The sequence below is a fragment of the Crinia signifera genome, chromosome 8 (genome assembly GCF_055691185.1).
Source record: "Crinia signifera chromosome 8, ASM5569118v1, whole genome shotgun sequence".
Lineage (NCBI taxonomy): Eukaryota > Metazoa > Chordata > Amphibia > Anura > Myobatrachidae > Crinia > Crinia signifera.
The window spans coordinates 33,744,005-33,763,717 of NC_139224.1; the positions used below are offsets into that span (position 1 = coordinate 33,744,005).

Sequence of the window (19,713 nt, forward strand, 5' to 3'; positions counted from 1 at the left end):
AAATTACAATTAATTTAAACCATACGTTTGAATTACAGAAAACAAAAATAAATTTGGACTGCAAAGGGTTATTTTATATGTGTGTACTGTTGATGGACCTAACCCTTATGGTTCATGTATTTATTTTGTAATTTTTTTTTTTGTCCTGTATGTAGATCACTTGCTAAGAATTTTTTTTCCATTCATTCAAATTTTCTTCTAAAAACAAAACAAAAAGTTCACAATTCAGTTGTCCGCTACAATATTGATCCATAAAAAGAAAAAAAAATATGACAGGAGCCAAATGAATTAATGCTTTAGCAGCCAAACACATTTTAATAGACTTTGTATTCCAAGAAACCCCCCAAAAATATCTTGTCGTAGTTATAATGTGAAGCAACAAAGTTGCACATAATACAATCAAATGTTTTCTAAAACAAGAAAAATAATAAGCTTGTTAAAAGCTCCGACCTTTCCCCCCTTGAAAATAAAACAAAACTGAGTTTTCAGAAGACTCCACATGTAAATCCCTTTTCTACCAGAATGGTCCTCAGTGTTATGAGATTCTGGTAGAGAGTGGATAAATATATATAACATCTGACAGGTATTCTTGAGAAGTTACAGACATTAACCAAAGCATCCAGAATAATCCTGGCAACCCCCCCAACCCCCCTATTTCCCAATAATCTGGGTCTGCCTCTGAGTCATATGTAATGATACAGTACCAGCTGCTGCAAAACACAAATAATTGTAAAATAAAGACTACAGTCTCAGCTTATACACAACTTAATAGAGTTTAAACATTTTAGTTTGCATGAATTGACAAAAAAACAAAAAACAAACATTTCCTTCTTGTAAGTACCACAATACTATTAAGGATTTCAAACATGGTCTGCAGGGAAGAAAAAAAAACAAACTGTAATTTTATGCATATATAAAATAGAAGGGGTGTCGTATTGGATGGATATGCTGAAATGTGACTGTTGGACTAGGATGCTGAGGGAAAAAGAAATGACATTACAAGATAACGAGAAATGTAGACTGAGGAAGTGATTAGAGTGCTGAAGAACCAGATTCTCAGATTTTTTTTTTCCTAGCATAACTAGTCAACAATGCAATCAGGAAAACATTGAGCACCGGCGATGTAGACCATATACTGTAATATACCAGGAGGCACAAATAAGAGAAAACACCCCCCCAAAGGGACACACACACATACATACAAGCAAGCTCATAACTGCCTTACTGGGTAACTATATTTTTTGCAGGTTAGTTTTAGACAGCCATTGGCAGTGTTTCACTTGCAGTGTATTAACACCCCATTGGCCATTGTTACAGATAAGAAGGTTCTGTTATCTAACCAAAACATATATATATATATATATATATATATATATATATATATATATATATATATACACACACATACACACCGGTTTACCCAGGTTTAAAGATATCCATTCACTGTAAAGGAGTCTTGCTGGACATCTCATGCAGCTTCCATATATCCCAAGTTTGGAAGCAAACTGAAGATGGATCAAGATAGATCGGTATTGTGCCGATGGAATTGCCATGATATCTGTTCACCTAAGTACGCTGGAAGGAGTCTTAGACCTGAACAATGTTTAGGAATCAAGACCCACAATGCTTCATAAGATAGAAGCAGAGTAAATTCAAGTATAGCTCAGAACGTAACACTGAATTCTGATGAAGGGCTTGAGAGATTCATCGTGTATTCAGGACTATACAAGTATTTTACTGCTGGAGGCTCCGATATAATGTTGACTCATCAGGCATCAAGGAAAAAAAAAAGATTATATATTATAATCAGTACTTTGTTAGTGGACCACTGCAGTACATAATACACCTGTGACTACTTGTTATTTCCTGGAGTCGGATCAGTAAATAACCTTAAGCAGAGACCATCACACTCAATTACATTATTCAATCTGTAATCAAAGAGCTATTCCTGCTTCCGTGATATAAAAAGGAGGAATGGGTCTTCCATCTTCTATTACTTCTTGCAAACCCTTGGTTGTGATTTCACTTTACTTTGCTCACACCTATTCCCAGTAAACCAGTCCCCTGAGCTTGGAAATATCTCCCAAGAATCACAAGACAAGCAGATGAAGGGAGGTAATTTTTCAGCACACTTGTAATCTAGTAAACATAAATTTCTGCAACAGCAACATTTCTTACTCATCAGTTACTTCATGTTTAATTAAAGCAGGTAAAGGAACCTAGAAACAATTTAAGACATCTCCCAGATGACTCCAGATTATAATCGTTACCGTTCTTGATACCCAGAAACATCAATCCAGATTGCAAGACACATTTGGTCTGAGAACCATCAAAACATCCGACAGTAAAAATGTAAAATTTTGTACACACAGTCAAAAACCAGTAAAAGCTTACAAACAGATAATACCTTTGGCAGCGATGGGAAAAGCAGTTATTTATATGTTAAACACTTAAGGAAAATGTCATGGTGGGCAAATGGCACTGACCAATCCATTTATGGATTGTAAACAATGGACAGTCAGTTTAAGCCCATCACCCAGTCCCGTAATATGGAGTTCACATATAAAACACCTTTGAGTTGCAGAGGGTTATCGAACAAGTGGCTATGAAAAAACAAACTGGACTTTAAGGTATTGTCAAGCATTGCAGACTGAAACCCTATATGGCATTGTGTAGCACTTGAAGGCTTATTTACTAAATTTACTAACATGTTGTAAGTATCAGGAATGGGTCGTAACCACAGCAAAAACTGTTCAAAGTTCTTATCAAATTATTTCTATCAGCATTAGGTTTAAAAAATTAGCTAATTTTCAAAAAAGTTTTAATTACAAACACTAGTTGTCACCTTAATTATAAAGATGGGGAGAAGAAGGGTACACAAAATGCCTAAAACCTGGGACTAATGACCATTTATATATAGACAACTGGCAAAAAAACACTAAAGAAAGAAAACGTGGCCTTCAACCCATCCTGATAAAATAAACAATAAAACCAAGTGGTAACACAAACAAGAGGCAGCTTTATTCCTGTGATTTTTTTTTTTCATTTTTAATCTTTAAATTTGTTCCCTTCCATGTCAACCTCAAGTTTATTTCAAAGCTCAGTTTCCTCCTGCAGGTACATATGTACATGAATCATACTGTATATAGTGCATTTTTTTTTTTACTTTTTTTTTTGGAAAGCCATTTTTTAACTAAAGTTGCCAAGTTTTGGATTGCCAACGCAGGGTAAAATGGTACCAACCCAAATGCATTAAAATCAAAATGTAAAGTCACTCTCCAAAATAATATTTGATATTTAGAAAAATGATTTTACTAGGTTTTGTATATTCAAATATTCACAGTAGTTATAGTATGCAAATTTAAATGGACAATTACACTGTAGTTTTATTGTTACATTGTTTAAAAAAATATCCTTTTCTCGACTACTTTTCTTGTGGTTCTTGTATAAATCTCTCCAAAGATAACTTCCTTCAGCAATTATTCCCTTCAGTAATATTTAAAAAAAAAAAAAAAATTTCTTTAGGTCTAAAACAAATCAACCACCCAAAATAGACATGTGACTTAAAAAACATGTTCTTTTTGCTGGCAAAGGACTGAAATCTTTGTTCTTGGTGTTTATGGAAAAAGAGAATTTTAAGATAGAGACAACTGGGTATCTAAATTAACCTTTTAATTGTTTTATTTTTAATTGAAAGAAGTTGGATCTTACATTAAAATAAATCTAAATAAAGTGTTGTTTAAAATGTTTGATTCTTGATCTTAAGAAGCCAGGCCATTATATTATCTCAACTCTTACTGAAAAATATATTCTATCCTGCCTGTGAAAATTTGGAAGAGAAAAAGATGGCCCAGTCATTTCCAGTTTATGTAATAAAAAAAAACAAAAAAATGTTTTTGTAAAAACATCAGTAAACTATAAGCAGGTAAAATCTCACATAGAGTTCCAAAAATATGAGCAAGAAAGAAAATTAATGCTGGCCACACATCAGACCAACTTTCCTCCAACCATCCAACTAGTTGCTTGGATGGAATAAAAATATGGTACTGGATGGGAGCAAATTTAATATTTACTTCAGAAACTTGCTCCCAAAATCTGGAAAAGGACAAAAACGGTCGCTCAGACATGGTACTGTAGCTAAACCTGTTTGATTTAAACAATTTGACTGAATGTTTTGTCCATTTGCCTGAGTTTTCAAGCACATTTCTGATTGTCCTTTGCTCCCATCCAGTACCATATTTTTATTCCATCCACTAGATGGATGGTTGGAGGAAAGTTGGTCTGATATGTGGCCAGCATAAGTTTACATTACACTATACATATGAAGTAAACGAGAAAGATGGATATAATAAATATTCACCTTATGTGAAGGCTTATTTTGTGGTTAAGGATGGACTTTGCAAACAATACCAGTACAATCTTGAACCCTAGATAAATACACTCTGTAGTAGACTGTATATACTGTAACACGTACTATAGTTTTGCAATCTTATGTCTATGTATGGCCCTCTGTACTGCATTAATTGGACTTATTCCATCCATCCATTTACTCAATACTCTGAGAGTATCGAGCCAATGGCTAGGGATGGGACAAGACATAGAATTGCAAATCTGATATCTATTTTTCAGATTTAAACTGTAAATAAAATAACGCATTAGCTTTATTTTTTATCCAAATAGAAATATATAAGCAAAAACAATTATTTTAAAACAATGTTGACATGACAATAAAAGAAGCATAAGTAAGGAATAGAAGGGGCAGAGTGAAATAGGTCAGCGTTAAGCACTAACAACCTCAAATTAAGAAACTCCAGTTAAAATGAGTCGATTGCTCTACAGGAATAGCCACCTGCCCCAAATATTAAGCTCCGCATAACCACATATGCTTACCAATATAAAATTGTTACAAATACTTTGCAGTCTCTATCCATCACCGCACAGCTCAGGAGCAGCACATGCTGTGTGAGTGCAATAAGCCAGATAGGTCAGTTCTTGCTTTTGGAACAGGGAGTGTCAGTGTTTGCAGAGGAAACGGTCAGGTATTTGCAATTAGAGATGAGCTGGTTCATATTCACTCAGCCCTTTTTCGAGAAATGATTTGCAATTTTGGATTTTTACAATTGGCTATGGCGGTCATATGTTTTGGACAGACAGTAAGATCCTGTTTTGAGATCTAAGTAAATTTGAGTAAAATCTAACCCGCTCATCTCTACTTGCAATACACTAAAGTATATGTAAAATCACATTTAACAGGGGGCATATTACAAAATGTGACTGGGTTTTTCCACAGAGATCATGAATAAAACACATGTGCATAGTTTGTGCGCAAGGAACAAGCATTCCTACGAATTGTGGAAAAAAAATACCCTCTATCTATCCAACACGATGACAAAATCACCACCACCGTAACTGCAGAAAGCAATCAGCTGATATAAATTGTGTTCCACCTACAGCATATTTGCACATTGTGCAATATCGCTAGTTCTTAATGCCGTTGTCTAGGTAACTAGACTGTTGTGCTTAGGTTGTGTATATCAATTACATAGTCTGTAAAGAGAGATCACTCTGCTGAAAAAAAGCCACATGCTGTGGCCGCACTCCTGCCAAGAGATGCGTCACTCAAAGCTTATTTACAGATCTTTACACATTTTGAAGTGATCATGTGCTACCATTAAAACCAACATCTAAAGAAAGTTCTTGAATAACTAAACGTACCCACACACAGTTAACACCGAAGGCGTATACACAGGCTCTAAAGTGGCAACATTGTATTTTATTTTACACTATGTCCATCTCAGAAGAGCACCCTCTTAAAGTGCACCAGGTACCTGCAGAGTGGAGGCCGCAGTTATGAAGCCTGTAATGTAATGGGAATAAATGTAACCCACTGTTATGTGGATGGCAGGTGGATGAGCTGCACTCTCACGAACATTGCTTAAGCTCATAGACGTTGTTCTACAGTACTGTATGTCCAACATGTACACAAAAAGCTGGAGTCAGCTTTGAAAAATGGTTAATGTGAGCAATTGGAGATGTCCTTGCACATTAAAATACAGTTTCTAAGAGAAATGTCCCCTGGCTACTAGCTGGGCATTATGAGAGAAAGCTACCGGCAACCTAGGTTTGCTCATCCTTTATCGGAGAAACACCCAAGTTTAATCACATATGTGAGAGAAAACAGGAAACCATTTAACTGTAGCATTGATCACAAAATAAATCAGGACATTCAAAGGCATTACAACATAGCGCTTAGCATTTTTGGTTACACAGAAAAACAAGAGAACAACAGAACGCAAATTCAAAATTTATCACTCAAAACATACTTATGTTTTTTTTTTTTTTTACATTTTCTTTTAATTAACAGAGCTTTGCATTAATGTCAGTGCTGCTTGGCTATAAGCTTTCAGTTGGCATTGACAGATCTGGATTAAATGAACATAAAATAAATTTTTCTTTTGAACATCTAAAACGCAACAAATGTTATACTCCCACAAAAGACCCCCATTTTTCAGCATAGCTGCCCTGTGAGACAGCTTTACCGAAGACCTGAAAATAAAAGTATGTGAATGAATGAAAAGTGAGGTGACAGAACACTGCTGTCTTTGCCCCCATAGACAAATGTAATAGCCTGCAACTTCGAGGCATCGCCGAGATCCCAGTAAGATTGCGCAATGTTTTAAAGTGGTTTGGACTTTTACGTTTGCCACTTTAGAACACCATGCAGAGTCGCTGGGAAGAGTCGCAGGCTATGATATTTCCCCCAAAGATTACTACCTAACAAACGATATATAATTCTACAGTATGAATAAACCTCATCAACTGGCCTTACGTATTCAACATAGATTTAGGGTTTAATTACATTCTAAATTACAGAAGGTCAAAACATAATTAAATGCAATTTCATACCACCCATAAATTATCTTTCAGAAAAGTGATAATTGTGGTGAGTAATTCAGGACAGTTTTGCAACAATGTTCAACTTCCAATACATTTTGAAATCAGAAGTGCCTTCACAAATATTGTACTAATCAGAAGACACAAAAAGGGACCAATGACCGAAGACGCAATTTTTTAAATATAAAATCTAATACATTTTAAATATGAAAGTGAGCATCTTTTATTAACTGGTCATGGTTTTACCACTTTTAAAGCCAGATGTGGGGTGCACGTTTAAGATAGAAGAGAAACGGGATGTCCCAATTAGGCAAAAAGCAGTCTCTGTACTAATACGTCAAAGGGTTTTCTCCCAAACAGTCAATGTCTATAAGCAGAAGGTGGACAGTGAGATTTTGAATTGGACACATCAGTACTGCGATGTAAAACATTGTCACATCCAAATCTTTAACTTTAAACACAATGAAATACCAATGTATTTAAACTCCTAAAGCAGAGACAAATCAAGATACCTTACATGGCAGTACTCCAATGTCGGCATGTGGGGTTCGACATACTGCTTGTCCATCTCCTGCTTACAATGTTCAATAAGCCATACGGGACTCTGTCCAAATGATACTCTAACCACAGCCAATAGATCTGCGGTGGTGCCACAATTATATATACTACCACTAATTCTCTGCAGGATGATATACAGGACCATATTACCATGTGTAAATGGTTGACATCAGAGAATTATTCACTTTCAAAATTTTTTCCATACAATGAGAAATGAAGCACATTGGTAAATGGTGCACATACAAGGTAAAAGGTAGGCAACTTTTGGTATGGACAGCTTATCTGATGCAGTACTGTACATTGGGTTTGGGTAACCTCTGCTCTGAAGCGGTTGTGAAACTAATCCCCAGAGAGTCCCGACAGGTAAGCTAGGACTTTATCCCAGCTTCAAAGCCACAAGCTACCTATTTTATGTTCTAGAGGAACAGTCAATGGCACTCTAGCCTAATTACTTCAGTATGTAAGGTGTGTATCAATGCTGGAGCTTTGCAACCTTGCACATACTGCACATCAGTTTAATGATGCAAATGACAACACACAGGAAGGCATCTTGGTGCTGCAATGTTTTAGCAGAAACAGGCATACTTTTTTTTGCATAAATATGGATGTACAGTAAGCTTTCACAACATAGAATAACAATAAATAAATACAAAACACAGATCTGCTGAAGTATACAATAGCAGCTACACAGACGGTTTAAGTGCCGAACAATAGATCAATGGTTTTATCTCCGATGTTCCCAGGGCAAAAACAATGGAAGTCCTCAGCTAGCTCTTCAACGAGTCACGCAGGGGCACATGTATGAAGCTTGGAGAAGTGGTATCTATCCCCATAAAGAATGTTGGGGCAGATGTATTAAGCCTGGTGAAGAGATAAACTGGAGATAAAGTGGAAGGAGATAACGCACCAGCCAATCAGATCCCAACTGTCATATTTCAAACACAGCTGATTGGCTGGTGCTGGTGCGTTAACTCTTCCAAGTTATCTCCACTTTATCTCCAGTTTATCTCTTCTCCAGGCTTAATACATCTGCCCCTTTATGTGCAAGGCGATAATGCTCCAGCCAATCAGCTCTTTACTGTCAATTTACATATTAGAGCCGATTGGCTGGTGCTTTTATCACATAACGTTCTTTATGGGGATAGAAACCACTTCTCCAAGCTTCATACATTTACCCCACAGTTCCTTTAAGGGGGGATTTTCACAATAGCATCATAACACAACAACATCCCAGTACCAACTGATTAACCAAGGCATTAAATTATATGGATTATTCCTGGCTGGTTTCATACAGTAAGTCAATTACTTTCAATATACTGTAATGCAGTTTGCAGGCTGTTGCTGAACAACGGTGTCCCCTAATAGGCTCTGAAGCCTCAGACCATTAGAAAATACTGGTGATAACTCCTTAACATGACTCAATAGATATTTTACTACAGAGCCATTAAAATAAGAAGAAATAATTAAATCTAGAATGTAAGTTGTCAAGCTCCTCCCTACCCTGGTCTCAGGTATGTTGGCCTACCATGTTTGTCCCATCCTACATCTCATGTATGTCAGCCTACATCCTATGTCCCACACAGACTTTTGAGTGTCTTGCTGATTGTGCACATCATACTTCCTGTTCGAGCACGACTGCTTATACCACACACCTGCTATTGTGCTTATTGTATTCCTGTTTTATTTGACCTATTTCTTGTCTCATTTGTTACTATTCTCATTGTATCCATGTACTCTTGCAGACGTGTACTTTGCTTTGCAATTACACTTAAAATGTATTGCTGTAGTATTGACTGTCTTCTTACAACTGACTGGCGCTTTGGAATTCAGTAAACAATGATGGTTAAGCGTTCGCTTTTATTATGGGGAGGATTCTGTTCATTTTAACTGACAAGTACTGTATGTTTGAAAGGTCAAACTATTAATACAGTAAAGTGAAAGGGTTCAAAGGGTCTTTCTCCATCAGTGAGGTTACCGGGCCATTGCTTTGCAATAGATTACATTTTGAAGAATATTGGAGTAGCCCTATAAAGGCAGGCATGGTCAATCTATGGCCCTCCAGCTGTTGTGAAACTACAAGTCCCATCATGCCTTGCCACAGTTTTGCTATTAGTGAATGCTAAAGCAAGGTATGCTGGGATGTGTCGTTTCACAACAGCTGGAGGGCCTTTGTTGGCCATGCCTGCTATAAGGGCAGCTGGCATTGTACTTAGTAGGTGCCTTGAACAAGTTGTTCTCTAACAAAGAATGATTTATGATCATTTATCATTTTTATATCTAAAATATACATCTTCGATGCAAAACCGCTTCACATGCCCATGCAATTCGCCGAAGATAAAAATAGTGAGAAAAAAGATATACTATGAATTGGGTACACATGACCTTTAAATGTGTGAAATATACAACTAGTAAGGTTTTTTTTCTTTATAACAAATTCTGTATTAAAAATTAGCAGCACGTTCCAAAAATATCATTTCTGCATTGGAGTTTTTCTTTACATAGAAATACAGTGCAGAAAAGGCAATGAATAGCTAGTTGTGTAGGGTTAGCGAATGGTGGAATAAATGCACAAACATGGTCTTTCGGTATGTCATTACTGCAATCAGAGGATTGAAGGCAGAAATGCAGCAGAACAGCTGTTCAACAAAACCATTATCCCGTACTTCCAATAGGAGAACATTTGTCAAAACTGGAGCAGAGGAGTCTAATATAGACTTAGGCTGTGCTTTCCTTGCAGTTCACTGTGCACCAATTTCCATATATATGCCCTGTAATTCTTTCCTGCATTTGGCAAAACAAATGGCAACAACCAGAATAATGTCTGTCCCTAGGATGTAACTATAGGCCTGATTCTGATATGGGTATAAAGTAAGAAAAAACAAGTAACCGCGTGCCTGGATAAACCATGTTACAATGCAAACAAATACATTGTTTTGCCTGCAGGGCAAAAACTGGCTGCTTTTGCGTGTAGCCCACACATATTGAGCAGCTTTATATTTACACTGGAATTTAGACTGAAGTTTGGATGTGCCCTCCCAAATCTAAATCTGCACAGCGATCTTCTCTTTCTTACTGCATCTCAAACCACAATCAGGCTTATGCATTGGATAATGCATTGCGCCCCCTTTATAGGTCATAAAATGGATGTCCAGTGTATAATGCATGGGGATGAAAGGCAGTACAGCAAAAAACAAACAAACATGGTTTTCATACATCCAATGAGTGCCTGTGTTTGCAAGGATTGCTCCAGAGAAGAGTCATGTGCAATCTACAAATCTACACCCATCATTGTGGACATTGCACAAGATTATGTGCGATGACTTCAATCTATAGACTAAAATCCCAAGAAATTCATATTGCAAACATAAGGGTGTTCGAAAGAAAGATACATATTATACTGCCAATATACTTGCAATTGACATTTTGGTAGAGCTACAGTATACATTGGCTTTCTTTTATTTCTGGGGAACGATGTAGAGGCCCAATCGCTAGATTTAGAAATAGATCAATGACACAATGAGCAGTCAGATTTAGTCAAGAACATCTTTTGGCATTAGTAGTGCTCAGACAAGCTGTAAAAGGACATAAGTGAACCAACTCTCTTATTCTAGGTATTGAAAATGATGTAGTAAAAGGCCAAATAGCAATTCCCTCCATCCTCAAAAATACATTAAGGGGTAATTACAAACTAGTGGGAAATACACGGGGGGGGGGAGGATCTGGAGCCAGATCATTGTGGACGAATGTCCTATATCTGTCATGTAGTAAATGTCATGTCCATATGATGCTGCGGGTCATTCACTAACATATGAGCAAAAAGGTAAAAGGAACCATTAGTAAGATATCTGCTCAAATTAGTTAATTTGCACAAGGCCAACTAAAGCTGTTTATAGGCATGTATGGATTAGTGCATATTTGTTTCATGACGGAAAATGAAGGTCTGTAGTTAAGTTTTCAATTCAATCTTAGAAATTGAAGTAGATTAACACAATAGTAGATGCTTTACATAAAAAGGACCCCCCCCCCCCCCAAAAAAAATCCCTCACTCACAGAACAAGTGAAAAATGTAAATGCCAGATCCAAGTCTTCCACACACACTCATAGTACGGCCTTCGAGTTCCAAGCAGCAGTGCCCTTACTGTAACTACTATAGCATGAACTAAACCGCTCCCAATAATGCATAGATGAAGGCCACTGCTCAGCAACCAGTGACCAGTCATAAAAAGTTCAAAATAAAGACAACTGCAGCAGGACTGTTCCAAGGCAACTTGCAGCCACAGACATCACAGACTTTGCTTTGCAACCCATACATGTGCTTGTGAAGATCCGCAATGTCCCTCATTGCCACAAACGGATTTGCTCTGTTAGACTCATGTGATCTCTAAATTAATTTCCTCATGAAAGAACACAGTTCACCTCAGTGGTTCTCAATCTCAGCCCTCAAGTACCCCCAACAGTGCACGCTTTCCAGGTCACCCGGCAGGTGCACAGATTTGACACATAAGATCACAGGTGGAGCCAATTATTTCACCTTCGATTCTGTGTACCCTTACAAATGTGAATAGTTTGGGGCACTTGAGGTTGAGAACCACTGGGATAGCTGATGTAATTTTCATTGTATTCCTGTTCACCTAAAAGGCTGAAATGCCAGGTTATGAGCCATATGTCAAACAGTAATAGGGTGACGTAAGTGCTGAAGTGATAAGTGAAATTGCTTTGGTAAACACAACTATCATAAGTCACTAATTAGGATTGCTCTCACAGCACAACACTGGGCACCTAAACAGGGATACATAGACATTCCCATTTCCACTTGGGATCAGCAACTCATTCACATTGAGAAAGCAGAGACCTACTGCACCTTTAGAAGAATGTTATTCCAGAAGTGTTGCTGGAACTCAAGAGACATAAAGCACACAGAAGAACATGCCTGAGAGCTGGAGAGTCAACAATAATAGGCAGCCTAAGGTTAAGTCCGTCACAACGCTCCATGCTCACTGGCACCTGGTTACTGATCAGATTAACAAACAACTATTTCACTCAGTGATCTGGAACCCCAATATATACATGAACATGTCACACCGATGCTTAGCAGGCAAGGTGGTTAGGTGGTTATATCTCATCAGATAATTCTACGTAAAGCAGAGATGAGAGGCTTTATGTACGACTGATGTATAGTTGTACAGCAGGGGCAATTGCAGGAACAAGCCTAACTTCACAAATAATTCTTAGAACAAAAATATCCATCTTTACTTTTGTAAGTTTTCTTACTGATTGCAATGAAGAATGTTTTCGGTTATAAAGGGACGAATCTTCAGCCGTAAAAACATAAAAAGGCAAAAGAACATTTCCGCTAAAGAATCCTTTGGAATGGGAAACCTGCCTCCCGCCATTTTTATGGGTGTGGCTTGGAGTGTTCTTGGAAACATAATGGCCCAAACCCATAATGGAATTTTTACTAGACTGGTAATCTTAACCACCGAACCAAAATGTCAGCAATAATATATATTGAAAAGCGCGGTGCTGATCGGGTTAACAGCTGTATCACAATTCCGGGAAATAGCAAATAACTTGCATGGGTTGGTTGTAGGAAATGTATCCAGTAAGCTGTAAATGAAGACCCAACACATTACAGCTCCGCAGATATAAAGGCTAAAATGTAAAAATAAAAGTAGCAACACAAAGAAAAAAAAAAACAACAACAAATTTTCACAATAACTATTAGGAGTAACTGCGAGATGGACCCATGCCACATTTGCATTCTTCAGAATTCATCCTGTACCATCACAAATGGTGCCCTTTGGTGTACATAGATACTTACCAACTGCCACCAAAAATACAAAGCACTTGTGTGCAGCATACACACACATATATGCAGAACGCACACAGTCGGCATGTACGCATTATAGCACAGGAACATGAGAGAGATTAATCGCTCACACACCTACTATACACTGACCCTTTGTCAGTTACTGAATAGGACAGGCAAGTTATGGAATGGGTAGTGGCAACAGTACGGTTAAGAAGAAACAAATATCTCAGTAGGTGTGCAGTAGCATTGGTTAATGGGAAAATAATAATAATAATCAGACCATGGTACATGGAACCCAGTGCAAAGTTGTATTACAGAGAATTTTGATGACAGTTACACAAAAGCACATAAGAGATTGAAATAAAATAAAAAAATTAAGATTTTACCCTAATGATAACACTCATAGTAAATGCAAAGTATTTGGGAGAAATAGTTTAATGGCATTTTTTAAAAGGTGCAGATCCATAATATGCCTGTTATGAAAAAAAAGAGCCATCCTATTTAGCAGCAGATTAACCTAACTGGTATCGTCTTTCCTTAAGTCATTTAAAATGGTGTTTATGCACGGCCAATCTGTTTAGCATAGTGCCACCTATAGGTGAAATTCAATTTAGGTAAGAAACTTCCGAAGCCCAGCTCACATGATGCATTTTGTCTGTGCCTCTATGACAAGTTGAACTGAAATGGTCCTTATAGCCTCAGATGGAACAATGAATACAAAAGTCAGTGCGATTTATCTGGAGATCCAACTTGCGGCTTAACATAGCACAACTGCAGTGACAGAGGATGATTTGCATGGAAACTGCATGAGGTTTGTCACTGCAATATAGCAAAGGCAGAAACAGAAGCAACAAAAAAAAAAGTGTAGGGGCAGACGTCTGGGCTTCTGTCACAGCTATACAGTGCAAGCTTTGCAGCACCTGCAGAAGGCTTGTGAACGAAGACACTATCTTTTGCAATGCTACCATGTGAGCTTATACGAATAACCCAATACCAAAACACCCTTTGCATGAGTGCCAAGTGCTCTCCTTGCCTTTGGGGAGACTGCCATGCCATCGGACTGAGGGCACATTTTCGAATTGCACACATAACACACATCCCAGTATCACATTGCAGCCGTGATGAAGTTCAAAGTCTGATCGCCACCAGTAAGAGGATCCAGAATTCAGACATTAACCTCTCTGTTACCAGAACATGTCTAGAAAACATAGACCTCTGGCAGGAAAGACACCATGTGGATCCTGACGATTTAATGCAGCATCTTATGCATTATTCAGAGGGACATACTGACAAAAAAAGGGCTTATAGCTAGACAAAATAGCCTATCAAGTTTACGGGGGAGACCGGTTACTCCTCAGGAAATGGCCGCCCTCTCCTAGACGAACACATGGGCAGGTTTTCTGCGGTGTGGATTGCAGAAAGCTGAGAAATGCCATAAACATAATATTGGATATTTACATTAAGTCTATGTAGGTATACCCACATGGGCACTCAGGTGAAAGGGTCAGACAGTCAATATTAACTCATGACAGTCACAGTACATAATACAAGATGAGCCAGATTCAACTGGGATATTTTATGCCAGCCACTCCAACATCGTTACCAATCCCCCCTCCCCCCCAGTGCCTCTAACCACCCCTTCCCCATACTGGAATAGAAACAGGTGCTGTTTTGCCATGTCGTGCCTTGAAATGTTAAAATAATGCATGTTAGAGGAGCATTTCACTCACTTACCCTGGATACAAACAGCTGTGTGAATGGGTAAAACACTTTGCTACCAGTGAGAACTTTAGTGCATTAATGTGCAGCATTTTGCAGTCCGCTCTGGCAGCAAACTGGTTAATTTTTTAAATACCCCTCCTCCCTGCATCATCAAAAAATACCTTTTTGCACCAACTTATTTTTGTTTATCAGCAGTCCAAAAATGCCATGTAAAAATAAAACAAACACCCCACTCTGCACCCTCCCCTCCCAGCACAAAATGACTCTTAAATGGTAGGTTTTGTGAATTCACATTGTCTTTCAACATTGGCTTTCATTATTCAAGTATTTCAAGACTGATATGTGTTTTTGTCCTTTTTTTTTGTTTTTCTTTCATTTTCTACATCTCCCTCCCCCCAGACCCTTTAATTCAGGATCCCTCCCTCCCCCTTTTCTTCTGCTCTTCATTGGGGGTGGGGGGGAGGAAGGAATTTGCAAGCACAAAAAAGAAAAAAAAAAGAAAGAAAAAAACACAACCACTTTGAAAGTGACCGCAGGTTTTTGTAACGTTGGCGATCAGGAGTCTTAACTTGCACCCACCTGATTTCTTTTTTTATTTTTTTTCTCTTTTTTTATAGTTAAAAAAACTGTATTTATTGCAAGTTTGAAAACGAAAAAAAAAAAAAAAACACAAAAAAGGTCAAGTTAGTGCTGCTGCTCTGAAAGGTCACGAGGTCAGAGTTGAAAGTTCAAAGTTCATATTGAGTCGGTCCCTCCTCCCAAAAGATCACCGGGTAGTAAAGGGGCAGGGCTGCCCATCCGGTGGGCGTCCTCTGTGCTGGGCACCCCCCACAGGCTGGATGTGTAGCTTGGAGTACCCCAAAGAGACACGCCTGGCAGGTCACTACCACCACCGCCACTGCTCCACTGTCCCAGCCCTGTGGTCCCTCCGAAAAGGTTCAGGGCTGGTCCTACCGGTTCAGCCTGATGGTTCTGTCCCACTTCCAAGGGCTGCCAGCCTGCTCCAGGAGCAGAGGGAGTTGGCGGCTGAGCTTGTGCAAGGTAACGGCTCACCTCCTCATCCGTTGCAAATTCCGCCAGGATGGTCGTGTTACCCAAAACGCACCTAGTATAAAAGGGAAAATAATACACACAATGAATGTATGAGGTATTTAAATAAAGGAAAGTCTGTCACAGTAACAAGAATACGCATCATTTTTGTAATGGCTCCTGGTCTGACATGTTACTATGTTTTGAAAATGACCCCATGGTGGGTCGAAACGCTTTGGCGGGTATCTCAGGCTGACTGGTGAAAGCTGTGGTACGTATATTTACTGGAGACCATCTGGCTGCAGGTTGCCCAGGCATTTAAATTATACCTGTATTGAACTGTTCTTATATAGACTATTCCAACCCATCCGGTAATTACATTTCTGGAGTTTCATATGCACCAGAAGCCGGAAACATTGTGTCTAACGCACAAGTCTTTGTGACATTTTATTTACTTTCTTTATTATTCATTGTGAAAATATTTTTTTTGTTATGTAAATTGTATATTAAAATACAGTATTATGCTATGGAACTCTTTTCTCATTTTATGATGAAACAAATATGAGAAAATATGCCTAGAGAAAATTGATGTATGGTCCAGGAATCTTGATTATCATTCGTTGTGTGGCATCCCCGAAAGTTATAAGGGAAGTCCTTTTTTAGATTATTTAGTGCGCTGGTGAAGGGTCCTCAACTTGTGTTTCGCATTCTTATATTAGAATGCCCAGTACTAGCACCAAAACGGCTTCTCTGCCATCATACTGCAGTTAAGTCAGTCCTTGGCACTGGCGATCAGCCCCAAAGCACTACTTTATGTAGATTTTTGCCCGCACATCTGGAGTGTGTGAGCAGAAATCTGTGATAAATGCAGAGTTGTCATTTAATAGCTTTATACGGGAGTGTTGTGCAATAAGTTAGTATGCAGGACACAGAGGTGCATTGTGATTATGTCTTTCAGACTACTGCCTTCAGGAAAAAAGCCCAATTCCTCTCATGGATGCAAATTGTGTTCCCACCAGGTCATAGAAGTTGCCAACTCTAACCAATAGCCATAGCACACAAATTGTTTAGTGAATCAATGGTAGTAGACTAATGGATCCACAACCAACATCGGCATCACAAAATTGACTTGTATTAAGAGGAACATAGACCAGAGAGAAAATTATAAAGTTTCTTTATTGTACTGTACAATTTCCGGAATCAATCCACAGTATGCCCAGCTATTGGAGACCATAGGTGAAATTTAGTAGGATGAGAGATTCAGAAAGTGAGAGATTTGGTAAAAAATCTCCAGTTTTTTTAAAGTGGCAATCATTTACACTGCAAAACCAGTTTGAATTTGAAGTGTAAATGATTGCTGCTTTAAAAAAAAAATATATGGAGATTTATCGCATGTACAAATGGCACATCAAGTGCCAAGTCAGAAGGAGCCCTCCCAGAGAGCTGCCAGGGGAGCTCAAAAGAAAAAAGGTCCAACTTGCCCCTCAGACAAGTCAAACTTGTGTATGGGGCCTTCATTTTTGTAACCCTAAATTTTTATTAAGTGTAATCATTTCGTTATAACATGCTTTTTTTTTTTAGAGTTCTAGAAACGATATAAAATGTAAAGTATATACATTAAAAAAAATTAAATCAAGATTAGATAAATTTTGATTACAATGATTTATCTAATAAAATGTATCTAATCAATTTCGATGTTTAGGACTTACATGTGCAGGGCATTCTGGGCCTTGGCTGCCTCCTGTTTGGTGCTGTATCGGATGAGGGCTGTGCCCTGGGTGAGGTTGAGATGGAATGTCAGCAGGGGACCATGCTGCATGCATATCGTCCGGAGGGTGGAACCATCAATCTGGAAAACGATCACAAAGAACAACAGATCTAGCCACTTTCTAAAATGTATCGTCTTGGAAAACAAACATACAGACTAAACAAGAGTGCTGCATGTACCTGTGGTGTAAGATTAAGAAGGATCAGCCAATAACTGGGACGCACAGAACTGCCATCACTCCAGGTTGATGCTATAAACAACAAGTAACATAAATTAATTTCAATAGGCCCTAAATAAACCATAACCCATGCAGTACGGGTACCATCTCTTACATTGCAAGTCAACTAAACAATTACCAAACATGACCTTACATATGTTCTTGTGAGTTTTACCACTTTTAGATATGAGATCTCAGCTTTATCCAGTTGGAAAGTTGGGCATTCTCTCAACACCAGGTTCAGAGAATGCCCAACCAGTAATGTTTATATTGCCCCGTTGGAATGCACTGAATAAATCGTGACTGACCATTCAGTCACGTGGGAGTAATCATATTCATATAACACTGCATGCTGCATTCACCGGAAAACTCCAGGCAACTGCTCCACATTTGCGACAGTGAACACTGAAATATAGGCTGGGGAGCCTAGGCACCGAACAAACAGTTACAGAATTCGTTCCCAGCATGCTCAAGCTCCGTCTCCACTAATCCCCGCTCCCAACCCCCTGCCAGACAGTTAAGTTATCAAGTTCATGACAGGAGCAAGGATAAGTAGAAGACGTGAATATATCAGATAAAACAGAGCAAGGTGACCTGGATAAAGGAATTCATGAACAGCCCCTCAAGCCAGGAGCATCAGAGTGGGCAGCCCCTGTGCCCCTATGGATGTGAAGAAAAGGATTTAACAAGTTAAGTTTTTTCTTCCATCCACTAGAGAGCACTACAGTGATGAGAGCACTACAGTGATCCCCTCAAGCGCAGGGATACTCCTAAACAGTATGCCCAAAGGCTGAATACACTGATGCAAAGGCAGCAAACGCGTAAAAACTAATAAACAGTGCGTGCAAAGGACCATGTTGCCGCTCTGCAAAAGTAGCTCAGCTTCTATGAGTTTTCTCATAAAAGTTGAGAAACATAGAATACAAAAGGTAAATGCATTCAAGTTGGACCCCCGCCGAGCAACGCAATAGCAGCAAGAAAACCATCTTCCATGTCTGCCTTCTGAGGTCCAGTAAGTCTAATAGTACAAACGGAGCAGACTGTAAGGCCCGTAGTCCAGACACTCTGAACCGCCAGGGAGTAAGATTACCATCTTACTCCCATGTAGAACACCATGGGGCAGATGTATTAAGCCTGGAGAAGAGATAAACTGGAGATAAAGTGAAAGGAGATAAAGCACCAGACAATCAACTGTGTTTGAAAATGACAGTTGGGAGTTGATTGTCTGGTGCTTTATCTCCTTTCACTTTATCTCTTCTCCAGGCTTAATAGATTTGCCCCTATATACGGTAAGTTATCCAGCCTCAATGACTACTTTGAGCAGAAGACGAATTACGATCATTGAGCATAGTTCAAATAACTACTGGAGAAACAATTTGCTCTTACGATGGATGTCTCAAGAGTCATGCTGTCAAGGTAAAATGGACCAGGACCAGATGAAAGCACGGCCCCTGAAAAGGAGGACTGGCTGAAAAGGCAGTCGCAAAGATGTGTCGACAGAGAGGTCCCGAAGATTGGCCTATCATTATATCTGAGGCCAATCTAGGGCAATGAGGAGCATTGTACCCCCTTCTAGTTTGAATCTGCAAAGCAGACGATAGGAAACATTCACAACACTGCAAGAGAGTGTCGACTAAGATAGCAGCAGGATTTCGGGTCTGAAAACAGTAGCTTGCTAGAGATTGGATTGCAGGACTTGGATTTTGTCCTGTG

The 19,713-nt window shown here is 38.8% G+C and overlaps 1 protein-coding gene across 3 annotated transcripts in view; it reads right to left on the minus strand.

Annotated features, from left to right (window-relative positions):
- Window positions 1–284: 284 nt before the first annotated feature.
- TNRC6B (trinucleotide repeat containing adaptor 6B) overlaps window positions 285–19,713 on the minus strand; it is a 125,575-nt gene continuing 106,146 nt past the window's right edge. For all 3 annotated transcript variants that reach the window (XM_083156122.1, XM_083156120.1, XM_083156121.1), the window contains 3 exons: window positions 17,963–18,033; window positions 17,725–17,864; window positions 285–16,091 (listed from right to left, as the gene is read on the minus strand). In XM_083156122.1, the coding sequence (XP_083012248.1) occupies window positions 15,722–16,091; window positions 17,725–17,864; window positions 17,963–18,033 (581 nt within the window). In that variant the 3' untranslated portion in view covers window positions 285–15,721. The remainder of the gene's footprint in view (window positions 16,092–17,724; window positions 17,865–17,962; window positions 18,034–19,713) is intronic.